This window comes from Bombus vancouverensis, chromosome 7, assembly GCF_051014615.1.
Source record: "Bombus vancouverensis nearcticus chromosome 7, iyBomVanc1_principal, whole genome shotgun sequence".
Taxonomy (NCBI): domain Eukaryota; kingdom Metazoa; phylum Arthropoda; class Insecta; order Hymenoptera; family Apidae; genus Bombus; species Bombus vancouverensis.
In genome coordinates this window covers 8,040,272-8,065,319 of record NC_134917.1, presented here as the reverse complement: position 1 = coordinate 8,065,319, position 25,048 = coordinate 8,040,272, and the positions used below count along the sequence as shown (strand labels likewise).

The following is a 25,048-nucleotide window of genomic DNA, read 5'->3' as shown; positions in this document are numbered from 1 at the left end:
TTCTTGTTGACGGAGGAAACAAATATTCAGTTTCCGGTTAATTGGACTTCAACTATTTTTATGTGACGCTCAGTTAAATCCAATCTACTTTTTAAGTGAGTTTGTTGTTATCTACTTGTGTTTTAAATTATTAATATAAACATTTGCAAACTACTGTTATAAACTGTGACGTTTTCCCATTATCGATTTTTAATAACTTTCAATGACTTTCAATATTGTTCCAGTCCAAATCACAGTACTTTATTACTTGTTTATTATTTCAATTAATATTGAATTTTTGACCCCTGAAATGTCAAACAGATTGACAGTGTAACTAGAAAACAAGCTGTAACTGAAAGTTATTTACAATTTCTATATGCACAAATATTTTTTGACCAACCAATTTCGAGCAAATTTCAAGTCGCAAATACTTTATAAATAGGATAAAAAAGATAGTTTCTATATGGGAAAAGGTGATAGAAAACAAAAGAGAATACATTGGTAATTAAAGCGAGTATGATATTTCTTCTTAATTTCATGTCAAACTTCTCATAAAGAAGGGACGAAACTAATGAAACGATCCAACGTCAAATACTAATAATAGTCGGATAATTCAGCACTCGCAGAGTACTGACTTTAAATTACGGTCTTTAGTCGCAAACGACAGACTGATTAATGGGAAACAAATTGAAGAGGGCTCCAGAAGTGGCGATGATGCGGCCCAGGAGTTAATATCAGGTTATCTAAAGTCGGCGACGGTTCGTTTGAACGAACGAGGAGACATCGGTTGCCGTGGTGGAAAACGCCTTGAGAATAACTTCCAACCTTTGTAATAGCACAGCCAGATAGGAATTAAATTGTTTCCGCGATAAGGGAGCGAGGAAACGGTTCGGAACTTGTCCGTGAGGCAATTCTGACGAAGTAAGCGATATGGAAACGAAATGAAGTTTAGGCATCGTAATATTATTTAGCCCTGGGCGTGTTTTCTTTGTGCAGACGGCGTGCGTTTCTTGTGCACGACGTTTCCCTCCTTTTACGTCGCTGAATTTATACGGAAAATAGAACGTCGAGGTTCTTGTCTCTTTCTCTCTCTTTCTCCCTCCTTCTCTCTCTCTCTCTCTCTCTCTCTTAGCCCTTCTTCAGCTCACTTGAATCGCTTCCGAGAAAATCGTTGAACGTTTTCACATTGCTACGACGCCTGAATTACCCAGACGAAGGAATTTGCTTGAGATTCTGATAGAATCACCTGCTCACTCACTGTCGCCTCGTAAATTTTCAAATTCCACAATATTAAAACAAAGATCTCAAGTTATGATTTCATTCTTGTATAATCATCATAGTTGAGAATAATAATAAAGTGCTTCCAAAAGTCTCGAATTATTTTCTTCTTTTCTTGTTGCTTTCAGGATAATCGCTATTAACTTGATATTTTGTTTCTTTATTAGAAAACAATGCATGCGAAATTCATGCATATTTGGGCTGTTACTAAAGTCCCTAAAAAACTCGGATAATTCCAGACTTTCAACCAGGCATCGCGTAACGTACGCGTTTAGATCTTTTAATGGACATAGAGAGGCAAAAGTGGAGAAAAAAAGTTCGTACGTGTATCCGCATTCGTGAATGTTCAGCGACTTTTAAAACACACATTTCTTTCTTCGGCCGCAAAATGTGCTTCTCCGCTTTCAAAATGTCTAGCTAAATGCTCGTCAAATACGTTTCCCCGTCTAATTTTGCTAGAAACGTGAAAATTGTTCATTAACTCGATAAAATTTCATGTTTACACGACAAACAGCGACGAAAAATGCTTTTTAAAATACGTTAAAATACATTTGGTTTAAAACAAAGATTCTTAACCTTTCTAGGCTACGAATTTTTTCGTAGCCAGAGAGAAAATGGCTTTTTAGTACTTGTGAATAAGAGAGACACATTTTTACAATTATATTCGCGAAGGAAACGTAATGCATAAAAAAATAAATGCATATTAAAAAAATAAATTTATTTATTTGAGTAAATTAATGATCTTACACATATGCAATATTGAGCATGAAAGGTGTATCTCAAATAAAGAATGAAAGCTTTTAATTTACGTTGTGTATCAAAGTCTTCTTATTGTTTTAATATTATGTACAATTGTATATAAGCCACACTTGTGACTAGAAATCTGTTTGAATAAATGAACGCGCTTGGCATTCTAATGGGGAATATAACGTGACATAGGTATATGTATTTAATTACTACTGCATAAATGATCAAAAGTAATAGTTACTAGAAGTTAATAACTACTATTGACTTTCAATACAAATTTATATACACACTGTCTTTAACAAAAATCAAATTAAAAAATAAAAATATTCCCTTTTTGATTAAAATTTCGTCCAGTAAATTTGTTACATTTATTACGAAAACATTGCTTCTTCCATGCACAAATGTATAATGTATTTCCATGCACGTGGACGTTACATTTGTACGTGACACTTAAAACGTGACGCTATCCTTGTAGCCATTTCTACTCGATGCAGAATAGTGACAGAAACTGGCTCATCATCTGATGAATTAGCTACGCTCTTCGTTATGTAACGAAATATGTTTCCCTACGTTATATAAATTGACGAAAATTCATTTTTACGGCTCAGCATTCCTCTCGTTAAAAAAGAACTGCAGAAAGTGTGGTTTACTTTCCCATTTCTCCGCCAGACATTACATCTTTCGAGTTTTCGTAGTTTCGCGAAAGATCGGTGTACTAGGAGAAGATCTTGCACGCGATGCAACATTTCGTGGAACATCGATTCGTTGCAGCATCCCAAGAGGAAATTAGTTTCATCTTCACCTCTTGTTCGTCTCTACCTTGAGTTTTTCATGGACGCGGCCGCCCTATCGGCAGGAATGGCGCAACAGTAGATAAAGCACGTCTTGGCGCGACAATGGCCGTTTCATTTAAGAAAGGACGCGTCCTCGCGTGTATCGATCCAACTGTGGCCGTGATGAAGAGCCGTGGCAGGTCTCGGGTCATTCGTCGAATCGACGTTAAACATAAATCCTGCTTAACGAAGCCATTTCTTCGCTAAACGCGATTGAATCACACACGAAGCGAGACTGTCTGTTATTGTCGCTCGAAAGGTCTTCATCGGCTGTAAGGGGGTAATCTCTTTGCTTTCGCGAGAATTGTAATAAGTCTTTTAAACAATCGGAAGGCTCGGAACATGAGTTACTCTTGCTTTTGCTCGTGTCTGTTTTTCTTGAGAAAACGAAAGAATTCTCCAGTGTCTTTAATTTCTGTCTAGTCTATTTGCATTCCGAAATATATCCGAATACATTTTCTAGTCAGGTAATAGAGTTATGAAGTTTTTATTTATCACGTAGATACGAAAAGAAAAATAAAATTCTTTAAAATAAAAAAATAAAATAATTACCAAACGAAGTATAGGTGATTTTGAAAAACTGGAACAATTTGCTATTTGGTTCGTTTTCCTAGAAATTCTCCAATTATTCTATAAAACAATTTTCGAAATTACCAAACACATTTCCTACTTTCGTGGAACTTTTACAAATTCGAAAATTAGTATTCCGTATTCGAGAAGCGGTATCAAAGTCACATTTACAACTCGTCTGAGAAAACAATCCGCCACGTTTCTAGGCACAATAGTCAATTGCTCATCGAGTACGGTATAAGGAAGGTTAGAGGATAATTTAGTGCTCGTCGCGAAGAGATGAAACACGTTCTCAAGAATGTTTGACATCCTACAGCGTTCTCGATCGTCTTCCTTATCCGTTCCTTGATATATCTTCCCCTACACGGAACGTATATCGTTCCGAGTGTCGTTCATTGAACTGCCAAATTAGCATAATTCCTCGTTTCGGATAAACGAAGACGATTCTCCAGGCGTTGGTTGCAACGGGGACACGAGAGGAACCTCTTAGTGATCGATTTAGGTTGGATCGAGGTCGCAAAAAGGAATAACCGAAAACGGCCAGGTTTTTCAACGCAAATACATCTTAGATACGGAGACACGGGAATTGGATGGAGCCAGTTACAACGAACGATAAAATGAAACAGAATTGAGTTTATTCCTGTTAGTATATTTATTCGAGTGTGCGGAGAGATATCCGAGTTATAATTTTTTCTACGAGAAGCTCCTCTTGATAAGATATCGATGTTGACTATCCTCTGTGTATCGATGCAATTTCGCCGTGTTTCAGAAAATAGAGCACACGCTTCTCACGATAATAGGCAACAATGTAATCGTTTAATCCTCCAATGATGGTATTTGTCAGGCGTGGCGCGGAAATTGCAGCATTTATGAGCTGTTTCTTCTTCGATCGAGTGATTGTAATTGGAAAATTTTTCTCCTGTTTGATTTTGTAAGAAAGGTTTTGTTCGGATAGTAGACTCCTTTATAGGTTAGATATTACATTTGATGAATTGGATTTATGAATGTGCCAGAAGGATACAGAAATATCATATTAGATGAGAATATAGAGGACAGAATCAAAAGTAACGAAGTAAGCAAAGTTCACAATTAACCGATAATTAAATCTGATACATGAGGATGCATTCAAGGAGGATGCACAAGCGTATAACGCTGTTAACTTTGTCCACTAACTCAAATATTCAACGGTATATCGTAGCCAAATAGCTAAAATCTAATACACAGTGGTTTATAGCACACGTAACTTACTATTCATGTAAAAAGTCAATAACGAAGCGACGAATAAAAATGAACGGAGCAGCACAAGCAGGATTTACAACGCTACTCCTGGTATCTGTTCAGCGAAGAAAACTGTTCTGCGCGCGTAACGCAGTGAATTAGTCGTAATTCAATTTTGGCCGCGCAACGATACAGCACGCGATTAATTATGCGCCATATTAAATCTGAAGCGATCTAATCGCCGGCCCGCCACTGCTAATTGCTATTATTTAATCAGAATTTACTCGTTGGCCAGCAAATGGCCGGCGGGAATAGCTCTAGTCGAAACTTTACAGCGATAGCCTGAAGTCCTTGCTTAGCGACAGTCTCCCTCTCTCTCTCTCTCTCTCTCTCTCTCTCTCTCTTTCATGCCGCATGTTACAAAATTATCGCGGTTTTACGTGTAAATTAGCATAAACCGCATCACGCATATACGTTTCGGAGTTACGGATGTTGCGTCCAACAACGAAGTCATACTTGGGTCAATGAAAAGTCGCCAGATCGAACAATACTTATTTCTTGCTGTGCCAGAAATGGTAACCGAAGTAAGTGCCAAAAATGGAAATTTCGATATCTACCACTTTTAGAGATTTAAAGGGAATATAAAGGATAAAAACTATCTAGATGAATTTATTTATTTATACATTATAGTTTTTGATGATAACTGTCGTTGCGATAATCCTGGAAAATTCACTGAAGTATTTTAGTATCTAGAATTTTTTTCATCGTGTTCCGTATTCCCCATCTTTCCTCGTGCAGAGGAAACCATTTTCCAATTTTCTGAAATTTGCGTCGTTTATCATTCCAACAGCTCATTCGTTTACAAATGGTGTTACATCATACAAGATGACAGAAAGACATTATTTTATTCTCATAAAAGGTAAAAATATCAGTGCATACGTATTGCTGAGAAATAAGATTGTTGTTGGGAACATAGATTTGCTTATGTCTTTGCTCCGAAAGAAATGTCGAGCTCGTCAAGACTTCGTAAAACAAGAAACCTCAACGGGAAGAACAAGAAGGCAAGCAAAAGGCGGAACCAATCCGTTCGATCAGGCATTTCGCAGCGGCGTACATTGTTCTGAATCAACAGCGAGGCGAGTTTTAAAGGCGCGATACTGCGTGCATCAGATATCGCGAGGATACGCGAGTTTTTCAATCGAGCCACCGATCAGGATTCAATAGGGCAGAAGCTATAAATGTCTGGAACCACGTTCTCGTTCCCCCTTCCATTCTCTATTTTTCTCTTCCTTTCGTTTCTTCTCTCTATCCGCTCATAAAATGGACTACCCTATTAACCGCGCCGATATCCACTGGCCGGAAGCGATGGTGTTTTCGTGGTCGTATCGTTGACTATTATGTTACAGATATTTAAGGGATTTTATGAAGGTAGACGCCCGCGAAATATCGATCTATCGATAAAACGGTCTTCTCGGCTTCCCGCGGAAATCTGAGGAGAATAAGTAGAGTAGCGTGTCGTATCTTAACCGGGTTATCAAAGCCTGAACGAAGCGATGGCGCGACGAAATTTCGAGGTTACGATATTCGATATCCGAAATCTCACAACGTGTCTTTCCGATCCGAAAGCAAGTTATAATTTTCATTATTTCCTTTTACTTCATTTCTTTTTTTTTTTAACGTTTTAAACATTCGAGGATTTTTTATTGGAATATTATTTAGCGAACAGAGTAGCGTGTAAATAGAAATAGTACTTGTGTCCTAAGTAGCGTGTTTTTGAATCTGAGCGTGTATATTGTGAGAATCTACTTGAATATTGCTTGAGTCAGACATCTGGTAAGAATCTAAGTATTCGAGATTTAGTAAAAATTCGAATGTTTCACCATCTGTACGATATTAAATAAGTTTACTTGAGTTCTAAGTGATCGGCAATCATGTGCTAAAGATGGTTAGTTCGTTTTCTTAGATATCGCCTACGTTTTTTACTGATGGATTTGTGTTGACTAGTTTGAAGAGATATAATCATGAAGATGACAGTGAACGAATCCGTGTTTTACAACGACCAGGTTTGGACTTTTCTTGACCTTTTGTTTCATTTAGGATTACTAATATGTAATTTAAAGCTCTCAACAGAGTTCTATCGTAAACGAAAGTTACAAAGAGAAAAGACAGAAACGAGAAGAGGAAATGTACAAAGCATGGCCGTCACGCGGTGAATAAGAATTAAGGAGTACTCGTTTAAAAGCGGAGGGACTGGAAGGATCCGGAAAGATCCGGCAAACCGGGAGAATTCGTGGTGAAGACAAAAATCCGGAGGATAAAGTACGAAGGGGAAAAGGGAGAAAGGGAATCGTGGAGCTATACAGTAAGTTGGTGTACACACAGACGGCCTAATCTTGAATAAGGAACGAATACGGAAGAAGAGTGGTCCGCTACGTACTGGAAAACTAAGTGGAACGGCGAGTCGACCAACAGACATACTGAAACACTCGAATGGATCCGACGGAGAGAAGCCTCCTGAGGATAAAGACATATATCGTTTCCGGCAGAAGGATTGTATCTTTCCCAGTTCGTTCTGCGCTCGAATAATACGTCGAGTAATAATTTCCCCTTCGTTCTACAAACGCTATTCTTTTCGCGAACGCCGTTCCAACTAAATTACATATTACAATTATTATTTGACACAATGAAGTTTATGCGACGGGACAAACGTGCTATGGGTATTCGAAGAGACTCCCAATTTATCGCGTAAGTACGCTCGTGGGGAAAGAAATCTAAAGAAAGCTTTCCTTCGTATCGACGATATTTGTGATGAAATTTTGGAACCATTTATGTAAGTGTTTTCTGAATTATCTAGTGGTAAATTATATTTCTTTTCAACTCTTCTTTTATTCATGATACTGATGGAGATTTAGGGTTAGTATTTTTTATATAAGGAATAACGCACAAATTTTGTTTTGATTTATTAATCGAAATGACTACGTTTCCTTTGTGTCTTACATCTCTGTCAATTTGAAAAATTTGTTAATAAACAACAAAATAAATGTTTCAATGAATATTCCAGATGTCAAGAAAAAAGTTAAATGAAAAATGTATGAAATACGAGTACCTGCGATTTCATAAAAGCTATTCGAGCTATGGAAGCAAATAAATGTAGCTTTCTGAAACTAACAAAAATGTATAATATACCATGATTTACAGAATCGTGCAAATAATTAAAAGTAAGTTTCACAACTTAGTATATTTTACTCTAAGAAAATAGAAGCCCACATTACTAAATACCAGATTGCCAATCTAACGATTGTCGGTCATTGAATTTCCTAAGCAGAGAAGTCATTAAGTCTACATAGCGTTCAAATGTTATTTCCTACGTTTATTCTTTTTTATTTCTATCTGTATCTTAGTCAAGATTTTCCAAGTTAAGAACCAAGATAGGTATCCGATATTACTACGACCTGCTTTATAATTACTATCCGTATGTCGAACGTTTAAAGGGAAACTCGAGGAGTTAGATGCAGTTGGACTTCAGTTTAGGCAAAGGACAAAAGGGATGAAGGGTGTTTCTCAGGCTGCACACAGCTTGCCAACTGGCTTTGATACATTAACAAGCGATAATCCTATCAACTCGCAAAGCCGGGATGATACGAACTGGATTCAAGCAGGAAATACGTGGTCTTGCTGCGAGATATATCGTATTTCTTCCGAGGATATGTTGCAAAATACATATTTCAAGGTATCGCATTCGTTTCCTCAGCACGCGTAGGACGAACGATGATCTTGTGAATGCTGAAGCGCGTTTCCCTTACCTTATCTTTGGGAGTGTCTTTTCTCCTTGATTCTGCCGAGCTTCCAGCGGCCACTAAGTAAAAAGGAATATTCGAAGAACGAGGAAAACTTTCTTCGTAAGTTTCCTTCCGTCTGTTTCTCTTTTCCCTCATCTTCTTTTTGGAAAGACACCGACCACCCTTTATTCTTCGCGTTTATTTGTATAAAAGGACGACTCTTCCAGAACAGTGAAGAAAGTTCGTTTCGAAAATGGAGAATCGTGCGTACATTTCCAATGAACGAACATAACTTGGTTAGATAGAAACTCTCCAGGTGTTTCGTCCGAAAATAGATAAAAGGGAACACGTGAGATTTTCGTAGAAACTTATGCTTTTGTGGCGAAGCTTATAATCTAATTGTAAAAGAATCTTGTTCTTGGTAGCAGTTTTAGAATATTAGCGGCGCTAATTATTTGTATTTTTAGAATCTTTTAGTTCAATTTAGTTCAATTACAAAAAGAAGGTATCACATTTATTGGAAAAAGAAAAAGTTCCAATAAAATGATATAGATATTTTGTCGGTAATATTAGAATGAGTATGTAGGTTAAATTTGTACGAGATGTTTTTAAAGATCCATTTCCTGGATTCTCATCTGATTTTTTCCCAGAAAGGATACCGTCAGCGGTAGAGATCCGTTTTACCCGTTAAAAATTATAATGAATACCCTACTTTACATATTTTACGTATTATTCATTTGGATATTTCACATACATAAATGTGTAAAAATCTACAAATTACGTTTGGTAGATAGGTTCATTCTTTAAAGTCCACTCGTTCTGGAATCACTGCAATACGTGCAAAGTTATTCTCCCTAATCATTTCGACAATGTCGCGAAAAATTATTTTGCTCGTGGCGCATTTGCGAACGGATTTCATGGTGATGCACTCGAAATGAACGCACAGGGAACACAGCGAAGCATGCAAACACATACCGTTGTCACCGATAGGAAGAGCTTTATTCGTCCACTGCCTTTTGATCATTTATTCGATGGAAACCCACCTAATGTCCCCTGCAGGCTAGATTTTATACCACAAAAGGATCGACCAAGGGTTTCGTGGTTCCCTGTGGTACTTACGAACATCCTCTATCAATCGGAATCTCTGTAATCGGTCCGCAAAGTCAGCTTCCAAGTGGAACACAGACAACGACCACAGAGGAGAAAAAAGAAGTCGAATCTCAAAGCAATACCGGACAATGCTAGCGGCGTTTAAAGGTTAAAGTATGATACTCGGTATATTGAAATTCCAGATGCAATTTCATTGGATGGTCCGATCGGAACCGCGAATCCGTATATGCGAAAACCGTATAGAAATCCGGATGGTTTCGTATTAACGAAAAAGAAGGAATTCCACGTTCGTGTATTCTCTGTATTGTTCATTACCAACGAGGAGAAACATGAATAACAGAAAACTAAAACCACATACAATAGTCATATTACAAAGAATATTGTGTGAAACACGTACAAAATTATATGTCTAAGGTTCTAGGTCTAATACTTTTTAGTCTACGAAATACACCGCGTAAAAATCGTATTTAGAGTATAGGCATAATCGATGACTTCCTGAAATATTTGCCTCGAGAAATAATATTTTACTTAATTGTTAATAGTTTGTCAATACGTTAGAATTCCATTTATTCTGACATTTCTTTTTATTATTAAGTTTATTACTATTATTATATTATTAAGTAATATTCGTTTACTCTCAGTGTTATGTCTTCTGAGAAAAAATCCTACTAGAAATGCAGAAAATTGATCTCCTACAAATTTAGCTTATTCACAAAATATCGATAAATTCATTGGATTCCAATCTTTTCTTAACTTTTGCCATAAACATTCCAAACAACTTAATTTTCCTTAATACAACTAAGAAAGGCCGAGAATTGTATCGCGTGGACACTAAATACCCACGAAAGATTTGAAGAATTTTTCAACTGACTTCTCCTTTATTATAAAACGCAATGCTACGTTTCCTTAAACTGTTCTCAACAAAACCGATATATTCTATTTACAAATTGATCTTTGGTGCTGAGTTGAGGGTAAGTGGTTCAGGAAATATTTGCATGTCACCTTCGTTCGGTGCCTAATTCTTCTTCCCTTACTGCCTATTTCATAATCTACGAATTTCAGTTTCAATTAATCTACGAAAAGAAGAACGTAGCAAAATAGTTTATCATTAATCGCAAATTACTATGGCTGTCCTAGCTTCTTTTAAATCTTTCAAAGCGAATGAAAGAGCTTGCGTGGAATAAGGACCGAAGCCGCGAGAGAATTCAATGCTCTTTGCATGTACATAATTAAAGCGTACATGGCAAAGAGATCCGGTTGACAAAATCGTCTAAGATTAACGCGCTTAACGAGCCAGAAAATTGAAGAGGACCCGTTACGCGAGATTCAATCGTACGAATAAAATCGGGAAAAGAATAATAAATATAAATACGGAGTGACATCTTTAACGAGGAGCGAATCCAATTACAAAATATTACCTGTCACGACTAATTACGAGTGACTGGCGTTCGATAATCTGCTTCCTCGTAGTCGGCGCGGCGTAACGCTATCCCGTTATGAAACGTATTAAACACGATATACATTAACGTGATTATCTAAATACCTTGTTAATTAACGCTGCGCCGTTTCCTCGAAGAGGAAAGTATTCTTTTGCGGATGGTGAAAAATATAAAACATAAAATACCCTAGAGAAAATTAAAGTCGACATCAACTTGTGTTACGAAACGTATGGAGCAATGAAGTGTATAACATTGTTATTATGTAATTATTACGATAGTTATTTTCTTTCAAGTTTGAGAATATTTTTATGTTGATAAATATAATAATTTTATTGAAGATTTTTATATGAGCTTCTGAAAAGCCAAACTGATTGGCTTAATTAACTTTCTGAATGTCTCAATTTCATTAACCATGCAAATAATTAATGTCAAATGTCTCAAAAAAAAAGAATAGTTTATTTCTGTAAATTTCATAGATTGGGTATATAATATACTGGTGACATGTATAGAAATGCATGTATGTGTATGTATGTGTTTATACTAGTCGGCGCAATATAGTACAACATACATATTAAGTCTACATGACGGATTTGTATGTTCCTACAATTTACACAACATCTAAATTAAAGAGTCAAGCAGCTGAAAAGCGTATAATCTAAGATATATAACTCTACAGAGATAGCAATTACGTAAACGAAGAAAACAAAGTTTCCATCGTGAAGCAATTCGCTCTGGTAAACAGAATAAACTTTATGCTACACTTTGGTAATTTATTCGGAACTCCTGCGGCAATCAAAGTTGAAACTGATGACAAAGGAAACATTTATTTGGCAAATTAAAGACAGAAAGGGATCGATTAAATACGTTGGATAGGAAAGATCGTAACCGGAGCGATGTCTCGTTTGCCAAGCGCCATGGTGACCCTTTAAGTCGAAGATGGGAAGATGGGAGACAGGATATAGGGGAAAGTTTGTACGCTGGAAGTTTCGGGAGTTTGGCTGATTAATCGATAATGGCAACCGAGTGCGCTCCAACAGTTCAAGCTCTTTCTTACACGATTGTACGATACGAATGCGAACGATTTTCTTTATTTAACTACTCGTGTTATTACGCAACGTAATCTTTTAAGAGCATAAAAGTGCATTTTTGAAACTGGGGAAATAATATTTGGAATGTTCGTGATTTTATCCTTTCCGGTATTGCAATTTCAAACAAACTTTTATCGATTCCGAATATTTGCTCCTACTTACGTATATACTTACTTGGCGAACAAACTACATATTTTGATTCTATGGCATGAATTAAGAATATTTCTGAAACACAGCGAACTTGATATTTGATAAATATCATGAAATCAATAGTAGAAAGCTGGAAATTCTCGATGTGAATTGAACACTTAGAATTTATATATCAATGCAGTTTTCCATGAATTAAATCTCAACTATTTTCTTTTATGTACAATACAGTAGAAGCTCGATTAACCGTGAAACTAATTTTGCTTATACGAGACATACGATACAATTGTTGTTTAGTTTCAAAACAGTATATTTCTCGTTCAAGACGCAGAATATACACGCAACAATTGTAAGTTTCAGTCGGCATTAAGATCTCGGTTAATCGATGCTTTATTGCGTACATTATAAGGCGAATTTTATTCGATAATATCAGAATGTACGCAAGTTAAAGATTTATATAACCAAACCACTATATTCTTCACTACATTAATCTTAATAATCTTTTCACGTTCGACCATGTTAGTTTAAAATATTATTAACACAGATGTATTAATTTTTCTTAGAGTTGGTCCTAATTTTTACATCCACAAATATGTAGCAAATAGATCTTTAAGTTAAACTTTTGACCATCATTTCATTTTGAACATCAAATTGTTCTTCCGAGCCAACTAACAAAAATGTAATATCCCCGGATGATATTTCACAACCTGCTTTCCTCGAACAATCTTCTTGAACTAAATTTAAAATCACCCATTCTCAACACCCGCTCTTGAACTCTTCAACTTGTGTCATAATTCACATACTTGCAACATTACATTTTTCCAAAAGTAAACTCCGTTTTATGAAAATTGAAGCAATTTACGCGAAACTTGAACGAGCAAATAACATTGTGTATAAGTGTACGTATCCGTGTACATAACGTAGAGTCGTGTTTGATTTCAGTGTGCCACTTGCTGCGAAGCGGTGTAGCGGCGATTTTTGGGCCGCAGAGCGCGCACACCGCCTCCCACGTACAAAGCATTTGCGACACCATGGAGATTCCACATCTAGAGACACGCTGGGACTACCGGCTCAGACGCCAGAGCTGCCTTGTCAACCTTTATCCGCACCCCACCACACTCTCCAAGGTACGTACAAACTCTCAGAATAATACCCTCATCAAGGCGTCACTGAGCACCGTCGAAAATCTTCGCGTTCTACGTTTCCCTTTTCTCCGGCTTGTCGACTAATCGTTTCCTTCGCGGTGGAAAGTAGACGCGCTCGAGTTCCAATCGAGTTCCCAGTCACGTTAATTGGCATTCTCAGACGCGATTGTTACGCTCTTCCCCGATAAATCGACGTGGATAGACCAGACTGATCGATCGAGATGATAAATGGGTAATCTAACGTCTTGCAGAGAATTTTTCGTTGATTTATATACGTTCTTAATAGATAAAGGATTTTTATTGAAATAATCTCGGTAGTAAATTGATGTTGAAATTTGATATTAATCAGAATTGATTAAGATGGTACAAGCTTGTGTGGTTTATTTTTCAAAAGTTTTAAATCAGGATTTTCATTAACTCTTTATTGCACAATGTTGTTATTTAGTAATACATGTAATTTATTTTCTATTTACTTAGTTCGACATTCTTTCAATGTCAGTTTAAATTAAAAAGAATCGTCGATAGGAATATTTGGCATTCTATTCACTTGACAAACTGTCGATTCTCGTAAGAAGTTCATACCACAGTTTCAATGTTATTCTATTCTACTTACTATGAGATTCGATAAACACTTGGCAAGAACAGCGAAATGGAACAATATTTTCAATGAAGAAGTAAAGAAAATATTCTTAAACTTTTTCTATCAGAAACGATACACACACACACACACACACACACATATACATATGTTTAGACAATCGTAAGTCGGAAGTTGGGACAAAAGAAGAAAAAGTTTTCGAATTTCTCTTAATAAAAAGAAAGTTCTTAGCGGGAAGTGACTAAAAGCGGCGGTCTGTTTTCGACTTAACGAGGCTTTCGTCTCGTATCTCGAATGCAATCTTGCAAACGCGTTGTCTAATATTTGCCACTCTCGAATTTTCCTACACTTTAACATTTTTCCTGTCGACTACCACTGATCTATTAGTATTTGTTTGCTCAGAGATGCGTCTCTTGGAGCACCTATTGTCACGAAAAATTTACCTCTGCCACGTTTTCTCAAGAGCGAACTTACGACGTTCGAGGACAAATCCTCATCGAAGCGCCTTCTTTAGATGGAAGATATAAGAGGTTGTTAAAGATATTAATGTTGCTACGTGAACGAATGGAAACGTTCGAGAAACGAATTTTTCTAAAAACAAGCAACACGTGTTACGTTAACATTTTCATCCATTTCCTACCAATCCTGTTACTTTCATTCTACAAAATTTATAATTTCACTAAAATCGCAAGTAGCCTACAAAACTATTTTGACGTTACGTTTAAATATAACTAAATATCATGATATTAAATTACATACAAATAGTCACATAATAATATCATGATGTCATAGAATATCGTAATAAAAACTATGACTTTTAATATTATATGAAAATATATCTTAAAACTTTGGAGACTAGTTTATAAACAAGACTTCGTATTTACTTCTAACCACAAAGAAATTCTGTATCTAGTTTAAGAGACGTTCGTATCAGAAACTTCAAATTCCAATTCGGATTCAAAAATTTTCGAGCTTCTTCCCCATCGTTCGATGTTGATTGTCGTATCGTAAACCCTTGTTATGGTACAATCAGTCCATAAAACTTTGAATAGGTTTCTTTCGATTCCTCGTAAACCACTTACGTGTCGTACGATTACATGATGTTGATCTTAAGATTCCCAATTCGAAAGTTAGATTAAAATGTTTACAATCTTGTTTTTACAAAATCACATAAAGTTTTTCATAGTTGAACAACCTGTTTTATCACAGCACGTAAAGTTAGTATTACATTTCTACAGAATTTTTGAAACAAGACATGTAGATAGAATAGGGCAAGAGTGAATTCTCTAAACTTGGAGAAAGCACACTTTGGTCTTTATGATGGCTTACGGCAGTGCTATCCAAGTTAAGCTTCAGAGCTTAAAATCTTTCTCTGCTGTGTCTCCGCTGATATAGCGTAGAAACACCAACTCGTATCTGTGTCCTAGTAATCATAGCTTAATCGACAATAAGATTTACGTATTAATTAATTAAGTCCAAATATATCAAGTTTCGTATTATTTCATGCTACGATCCTATCACCTAAACCCTGATAAAAAGGCTTCGTTGGAAAGTACTTTTCGATAAATATTTTTTGATAAATAATTTCTCTAGCCATTGAATATCACATCTAATTAAAATATGAACAAATTTTATCTCATATTTTTAATGTATTTTTTCAAATCGCCATAAAATCGCCACCTTGTTGTTTAGACAATGACTATTGGGACACTCTGTACAAATGCGTATTCGTGTACGCACTTACCATGAGAATTTGTTGGCTTTTCTTCGTATTCTAGCCAGTATTTTTACTCTGGTTCCGCCTCTTTATAACCAGTGATATTTCATCGACTCTCGGAGCATTGTTTTAAGTCTGAAAACCCGGCGGAAGTCGGTTTCCACCAGCAAGTGGTACGCAAACGGAATTAATATGATGGCTCGAATATGGCGGGTGTTCTAATGCAAACGATACGATAGACGGAACTTTCTCTATTTTATTTCCACTGTCTCTTTTATCCTTTTATTCGTTGGCTACGCATTTTCCTCGTTGAGCGGAGACCAAAAACGCATCAGCTCGCAGAAATAAATCTCCCGGCAAAACACGGATCGCCGACGGGGTGAAGCCGAACATTAACATTGCTTTGCTATGGACGGCAAAACCGAAACAGGATGTTTTAAATTTGAAACATGGCCGAAAACAATGTTCGTCGAACAAAGGGCTGACAATAACGAGAGCTTTATGTTAACCGCGGCAGTACACGACTCGCGACAGTCACGCTGGAAATTAACACGATATTTCGATAAAACATACACGGCCCGCTATGCGAAAAATATTTATATTCCTTTGCAACATTTATCGAACCATTTATTTTTGCGTATAACGCTCTGATCACTTCAGTCGACCAGATTCAATGTTCATAGACAATGTTGATTTTTCTGAGTTATATTACTTCGCTTTGCCAAACGACGGTGTTCTATTTTTTCAATACTAAAGTATAATACGAATTTTATTCCAAAGTTTTGATTATAATTAAATATATTATAAACGCGATGAGAAAGGTATATAACAATTAATAATTTGACTAAATGGGTTTCTCAAATAATATGTTTTAACGTATGGTAAATAAAATGATAGTAATAACTTGTCTCAAAAATTATACTATTGGTTTCGACGAAATTAGCTCAATTTATCAGGTATTTTTAAAAGTTTTACATTTTTAAATCTTATATACTAAAATTTTTTTGTTTAATCATAAAGTGACTTTAAGATAAAAGAAATCGACAACGATATACCTACCATGTTCTTTTCTTGTAATCTCTGTACGTAAAATATTCTTTTCAATATTGTTGTATTCTTACGGCTTACTATTGCACATTTTCAATCTATTTCAAACTCTAAGAAGTAAAGCTACTTTGGAAACGAAGTTTATCGCACGGTAAAACTTTGATGAGTAAGTTGGAACTGAACGTAGAACCATAGATAATGAAAAATATCAAGAGAAGAGTGAACAAAATTGAAATCGCAACATGTTACTTGTATCAGAAAGAAACCGGTACTTTTTCACTAACGAACACCAGATTCAAAGAATCAAGGTTCAAAAATTTCGATAGAGATACACGGTATCGTTCTATGGTCAATCAAGTTACTGAAACGAGCAGGCTACAAAGCGTTTTCAGGGTGAAAGAGAAAAATTTCTAATCTGCCACGGCTCCCGATTTTCGATAGAGCAACGCGAACCAATAAATGATGATTTCCGGTTGCGTGGTCTGACTTTGAAGAACGTCGATCAAAGAGATCAGAACAATGTCACGGTACAAAGAGCGCAGGAATTACTGCGTCGCAGTAAGAATTTCAATTATAGTGTAAACGCACTGTACGACAAAATTGAACTCTTGCCATGTGTTAGACATCACCAACCAACTCTCTATATCACGACAACGACACTGCAAATTCTTCAAATTCTAAAATGTTTCGAAGGTAACGAGCAATTTTAAGAAATATATTTATTTGGCTGCTTTGGGATCAATGTTATTCTGAATTTTTATTCTAATAGAATATTTGGGAAGATACCTGTTAGACACCACTAACTCTCTTCATATTATGGTAACGATATTACGAATTTTCCAAGTGTTCCAAGACTGATTTTCAAAAATAATTCAGGTGCTTATAACAAAACTTATCCTTGTCAAATTTTTTTTTGTTTTACGTATTATGTTATAATATCTCTAATAGTTAGAAACCACACTCAATATGATTATACACAATATTGATACTATCAAGAATGAATTAGTAGTTTCTGCAAAATCAACTTTTGTTATGAGATTCACAACTTCATAATTCAATGCAATATAATTACAGACATACTCCTAGAAATTGTATAGTTAAATTGCTTAAAAGAATTCAAACGTATTAAACAGGTATTAAATACTTTTTTGCTGTCCTGGAGAATGACAATCATGAACGAGATCCACTTTTTGTTAAGAGCCTTTCAACTTCAGGAGATATTTTCATTCGACTGCTTTGATCAATTTTTCAACAGATTCAATTTGAAACGGTAGAACATTTGGGAAGATAGCCGTTCAATGAGAGATACACGCTACAATGTGCATTCGTACAGAATTCCTTTGTAAACGCATGCAACATTGTCAGTTGGCCATTTTGTATTCCTTCTCTGCGGAATATAGTGGCGTATTGCTACGTTCTTTGTTCGAAATGTCTCTGCTTCCTGCAATATTTATCTGTGCACAAAGATATGCTGCATGTTTTCACTAATAACTCGATTTAATTAAACATGATAAATTCGCGTGACGAGGTAGCGAGTTATTTTTTCATTTGGCAACAAAAATATTCTAGGATTTTCGTTGGAAATGTTTCGAACAGTAGAAGGGCGGGGGGGGGGGGCGAGAAAAAGAGACAATTTTGTTGGAAAAATCGAGCTAAACGCGGAGATGATACTAGGAGATAGAAAAAGTACTCAGCTCTGGTTCGAGCTCGTAATAATTGATGAACTCTAAGTAAATCTTTGGAAAATTGGTCGTGATGAAATGTTCAGCTCAGGCGTAATACGATTAGCTTGTTAAATTTTTAATCATTGGAAATGGTATATTTGCATTCAAATCTAAAGTTAGATACAATTCTAAATAATGTCTATTCTACTTACACGTTGAACTTACTCCTTGCCACGTGTGACTCAGATATTATATCCTTGTAAAATTAAATATAATTAATATAAAAATAGTAATAATAAAAACATAAAGTCCACCTAGTAAACTATCTACATATTCTAATTAAAGGAATAATTACTTGAAATATAATACATCGAAAAACTATACTGATTAACTATTGTTACGTTATTCCAACATAAATTATCCGAAAGAAATCTTCGTAAAATCCGAAAGCTAATCGGAGATGAAAATTTCCCTTTAAAAGCCCAGGAAATATAACGTCAACTTCCTTCGTGGCGATGCAGATGGACTTTTATCTCCCTCGAAACTGGTTCGTCGAGTATTTATGAAAACCGTATCTACGGAAGCGCGGTCCTCAGAACTTCGCTGGAAACATAGATTTCCTCGACTACGGGGAAGAAGCAGCTGGCGTACGGCGAAGCCGGTTTACCGTGCAAAAAGGAAGAGGAACCGAATCAGAGGGAGTTTATTTGTAGCCGGTTGTCGGCAAATTTTTCGCATTTTGGTCGACGGCTCGTAAGTTTACCGCGATGAAGAGAGAAGTGGCTTGTAGGACGTCGAGTCTTTTCAACCGCCTAGCCAAGGTGATTCCTTTGACTATGTTTTCTCAGTCGATGCTTTCTTCCAGCCTTTCGTGGCCTGGATTTGCAACGGAAATACAAAATTCAGTAAGAGGAAGTAGCTCTGTGATTATGTGGAAGGAAATCACTCTGCTCGAGGTCTTCAACCATGACGACCGAAATGTTTTCATTCGGCGGGAATCGAAATGATCGAAGGTAACGCGATATTCATGAGAGAAGAAGCTGAGAGAACCAACGCTGCTGCTTGCTTTAATTCGAAAGAACTCGCTCTTCCGCCGTAATTCCAATCGCTTTTTCCTACAATGTACGAAAAGAAGGTGATTAGTTCGTGGAACGTTTGGGAAAGCACTGAGATTGATGGAAAGTGAAGTGGTAAGAAAGTTCTTTTGTTCATTTGGCAGAATATTTGCCCGATGAATCGAGAACGATAATGTAGTTTTAAAGCTCGTCAGGTTCAATGGAAGTTTGTTAGAAAAGAACATCTTCTTCTACGGTAGGCAAAAAGATAATAATGTAACACCGGTGACTGCAATTTGCATTCGTCGACAGACGATTCGCTAGAAAACAACGGCGACGCCGACAGTTCTCTGCAGAAAGACACTTCTTCAAAATGATTTTCGCTTCCATTGTTCCACCGTTGCAGATAAGGACCAGAGAGCAAACATCTGACGAACTCGTAATGATTTCGTAAAAAACATCGTGGAAAAATAAGGTCAAATCATAGTAAATCAACTGTGAAACAATAGCAATATTTTTACTTATTTTCTAATTCATGATCCTTTGTTTTAACTAACCTCTCTCAAGAGAACTGTAAAGGAAATATTGCTATCATACTGCATCTTTTTGCAACTCTACGATTTGTAAAAATAATATTGTCATTTATATTATATTTGAAATAACGAAATGGACAAAGTTGGTGCAATATCTTGTACTTTCATTAATAATAGTCTTCATTCATACAATCAGTACATTTCTACAGTGATATTTTTCAAATTCCACAACTTCAGTAGTAACTAACATTTTCATTTATAATTTGTAATAATGAAATGGTACACAAAGTTTGTGGAATATCCTGTACATTAACTAATAATACTCCTCTTTCATTCGCAATTCACTTCCACTGTTTTTCACATTTTTTCTAACTTTATAACTTTTACAAGTAATACATTATTATTCAAGATGATGGAGATACTTCAGATGACTAAATGCATATAATACCCTGCGCATTCGTTAATCTGAATTTTCTGTCATTGTACATTCCATTTCTACTGTGTCATATGTTGATAGCACAAGTTTCGTCATCGGTTAGATAACGTTTTCATCAAGCTGAAACAAGATTCGGGATTATGAACGGTAGTCGTCGTTGCTATTAAGATATTATCCTGTTGACGGAAGCAAGCGGTGGGTAGCCTCGTCTTAAAATCTTGACCGGCTCTGTTTGCCATGGGCAAAGCTATTTGCGTTTCGGACATGCGGCCTATTAGACTTGCGCTTATACCGTAATACCGATCAAGTGCTCGTCCTTCATGCTTCGCAATCAGTTTTGCTCGATCGAGGGAAACTGGCCTCCTCGCAAAAGACTTTCGACCAGGAAAATTCCTTTGACATGACTGACTGCTTGTAGTCCGGCATTACACGGCTGCATGAACACTGTTTACAGAAGCGCAAGCATACAGTCGCGGCCAGTTCGCAATCGTAGTTCACATGCAGATTCACTGGAGTATTCGGACGGTATACTAACGAACCGTTTTAAATTCTACGCCAAAATTTCATCTCCGCGGAAATTTCTCGTCGAGATAGTCCGAGCTGCTTTGACCTTTCTCCAAGAGAATTCTGCACGGTTCCGTGACTATGGCCGAGATCACGAGGAAACACGGATGCTTATATTCAGTCTACTTCAATTTGGAGTAATTGAAAATATGTGTTTCGTCGAGATGAAGAGTCGAGAATGGAGTTATTGATTGTAGACCTATTCCTGGTCAACCTACGAGTCTTGGAAACGTCTATTTCACGTCCGTTTAAAGTCAGAATATGTTACGATTTAATTACGATTGATTCGGTTATGAAACGATATGAATCCTGACCTAAAAACGTCATATTAAATAGTTACTGTTAATTATGTTAATGTAATTATCGTTTCTCGAAAGTTTATTGTGATTGTAGTGAAGCTAACCTCTTCTCTAAGACTTCCATAAGATGTTTTTGCACTGCCTGGCTTAGGTTCGCAAAGTTTGTACTGTTTTCAAGCGTGTAGATATGGCCCGTAGTTTGCATGTTCCATTTTCTGTTCTATTTTCTGCTAGATGTATCTCAACTTTATGTATCTTATCTTAACTTAATAACTTTTAATATGTTAACTTTTCTTATTACTCTTGAGTTTATTTTTGTTCTTTACGCCACAAAGGAATTCCGAAGACGCTATTAGCTATATTATCTATTATCTATGAAGGGATAAAACCAGAGAGAATAACTTCTTACCCTAAGAGGAGCGTCGATTTTAATAGAACTCTATCAAACAAATCCTCGTAACTCAGGAACTACGATTCCTTCTGTATCTTCTATATCTATCTTGCCAGAAGTTGTTTCCCAAATCCCCTTAAAACGTGGCCGAGTAACTTCGACGGAATCCAAAGTCTGAACTTGGGAGCTCACTCCCTGTGAACACAGCCCCCTAGAATGCGTCGAATTCGTTTATGGTCGCAAGCAAACGCTCGCAATTGCTCGGCGTGGAAGGAGAAAGAAACGAGCGAAGATCAAGTCAACAGCGCGGGAACAGAAAACCTTCTTACGGCTCGACATTATGGTAATCTGATTGTTCCACGACTACACCACTATCGTTCATCAGCAATGAACCGCCGCTACGTATATCGACCGATATACATATATCCGCGTCGCTCTAATGAACCGCGAGAACCGGAATTGCCGTTGCCGTGCCAATGATTTAACGGGCCTTCCTTCTGACCGATAATGGACCGTCTCTCCTCTTCTCTTGGATACCGACTGGACCCCATGGTTGCACGATCGTTCGAATCAGCCGGTACGTTCCCGTTGAAATTCAATTTGTACCGTTTCGTAGTCGAGCCTTTGCTCGTTACGGTTCACCTTCATACACATCCGCAGCTCATGTAGCACCCACCACGTGTACTGACACACTCGTAACCAGACCACGCTGGCCCTGCCGATAAGCACTTTCAGGTCGATTCAGTTACTCGTGCAAGGTAGAAAAGGTGGTTGCTACCCCTCGACACAAAGAGTTCATCCTGTACTTTACTCTCTTTCCTTCCTTTTATCTCCTTCGCCTCTTCTTCCTTCGACAATTCTCTACTTCGTCTCTAGTTTTTCGTCGTCGTCGTTCGTCGTTTCTTCGCCCGCGAAAAGAAATAGAGCACAGATATACACGGACGCACGTCTGTTCTCGTTTATTTCCGAAAGTAGTTACTAATCAACGGCATTGAAGGAACGCGCGGCTGAACACGAACCACGTAGCCCCTGGCTTCGATTGAAAGCCGATTGGCCTGAGTCTGTCTTTCTCTCCCCCCCCCCTCTCGCTCTTTCTCTCTATCCTTGGGGAATGTTAGCGAGCAGTCATTTACCGTGGCTTATTCGACCGCCGTCCATTTCGACGTTTTTTTTTCTTTATGGCTGTTCCTACGCTTCGGTCACGCGGTAATTGTTCGTTGTTCGTACGTCCCACTATGGCTATGGTTTTATGGTACTGCTTACAAGACGATTTTATTGCTGCTTGTTGTTCATTCCCAATCGATGGGTATACACTTCTGGTTACAATAATCTGTACACTTTGATAGATTTATAGTAAGTAATTTATAATAAGGATTATGGACTTTGTAAGAAAAGTAAAATTAATTATCGAAGTTGCCTTTATTATCTCTTTTCCTGCAATCAGGGGACTATAAATTTAAATTATCTATTTAAAATGTCAGTAATAATACATTACTTAAAAATCTTTTCGTAACAGCCATATTCTACTTTTACATAGTACATTTTTCTCTAAGCACTAAATATAATTTTAGGTATTTTAGTTCGTGATAATATGGGTATTCTTTCTGTCAAATTAGGAGTTACACCAGTTCAGGTTTTCATTTTCTGCTATTTCATTTCAGAACAAAAGACAAAAAGCTTTTCATATAAAATAATTTCATAATTTCTGGTAATGTTTTTGTTGCAATATCATTTTCAAAAACCAATTTCATCACGTTTTTATATATACGTATAACTGTAATGATAACAAGGAATAAAATTATTCCAAATGCTTTTATCCGTAATTTCATAATCGAGTTATATTCTGTCCAAGATTTTAAATGATATGACCGATGCACGCTTTATTACCATCATTTCATTATTATTAATACGAGCAATATTTTTCGTTATCGAAATATTCCAATATATTTTATGAATTAAAAGGCAGTGTGTTTTATAAAATGTATATGTTATGCATATGCATAACATTGTTTGAGTTTCTTTTGAATTTAAGTTAATTCAAGTTATAAAACACGTACGCACTTGCTTCTGTTTCACGTATTAATAATTGCAAACGAATATATAAAGATTCGTTTAAACTTGAACTGTTTACAATTCATATGTTATTATTATAGCCAAATATAACATGCTATTGTCCATTTAAAAGACGTTGGAAAGGCACAGAATATTTTAAATATACTTTTGTTTTCAACAATTACAATTGTTTGTTCTCGATTTATCTTTCTTTACATAGTCGGGCATGAACGAATCTTTAAAAAATACTTGTACGTCGAAACTCTAAATAGCTGTCATGAAGCTTGCTTGTCAGGAAATATAGCTTGTTATTTGAAATTTCTACAGGACGAGAACGACGTTGAAAAATTTTTTATCGGTTACGTAACTTGTTCCTTGAAGGAAAAGTTCATAAATCGTTGGCAACCAAAGTATTCGGAAAATAATAAACGACGCACGGTTTTCGGACAAGCGACCGTTTATTTCCATACTACCTGTCGAGGAATAAACTTATCTTTGTAAATAGGATTAGTTTAAAATAAGTCGCAAACGAGTTAGGTTTAGTTAGATAATCAGGTAAAGGAAGAGCAGCTCGCGACTGAAATTGTTAAAAGAAAACGTATTTTTACACTTAGGATTAACGTAAACCAAGCTTCTTTCACTTAGAATGTAAATTGGTTTACGTACATCTCCTTTTCATAAGATTTCTTTGAAGAAAACACTAGGTATTTGTTGTGCTTTGTTTGGTATTTTAAAGAATATTTATCATTTATTAACAATAAATTATTATAAAATATATTTAATATTTAATAGTAGTATCATTACATGTGATCGGATAAAATACGAAGCAACGAACAGTTCAATCATGAGTAATAAGTTAAAAAATAAGGGGCTCTGGGCTGCAGTAGAAAAGGAACGTTTATGATCAGACTCCAAGACGGATCATTACTGTCAGACAATAAACATCCAGGATCGATTCAGTACTGTCTAAAATACTATCTCTATACCACTTTTTAGCTGCTCAAGGTTTATCGAATACTTTTAAAATTGAAATGTACCACATTAAATATGAAGACCACGGGAAAAAACATAATAAGATTGTAAGATTCAACACACTGTAAATCAGTTTCATATTATAGTATCAAAACCGTGCCTTTTAGTCGATTGTGAGATTAAGCATGTGTTTTGCATACTATCGAATATCTGTCTCAAATAGATCAAATTCATTTCTTCGAAAGCTTTATTGAAATAAGACTTAATCGAAACACTTCCAGGAAAATTTACCATGCAATGTTGCATTTTTCCAAGGATTCTTCGTAAATAGGCCTAGATGAATGTTATCACCGTTGAACTCGCGTGAGAACGAGGGCCACCGGGAAA

The 25,048-nt window shown here is 36.4% G+C and overlaps 1 protein-coding gene across 1 annotated transcript in view; it reads left to right on the top strand.

Moving 5' to 3' along the window:
* Positions 1–25,048, top strand: part of KaiR1D (Kainate-type ionotropic glutamate receptor subunit 1D) — a 204,760-nt gene that overhangs the window by 51,708 nt on the left and 128,004 nt on the right. The window contains exon 3 of the mRNA XM_033338471.2: positions 13,131–13,315. Coding sequence (XP_033194362.1) covers positions 13,131–13,315 — 185 coding nt within the window. The remainder of the gene's footprint in view (positions 1–13,130; positions 13,316–25,048) is intronic.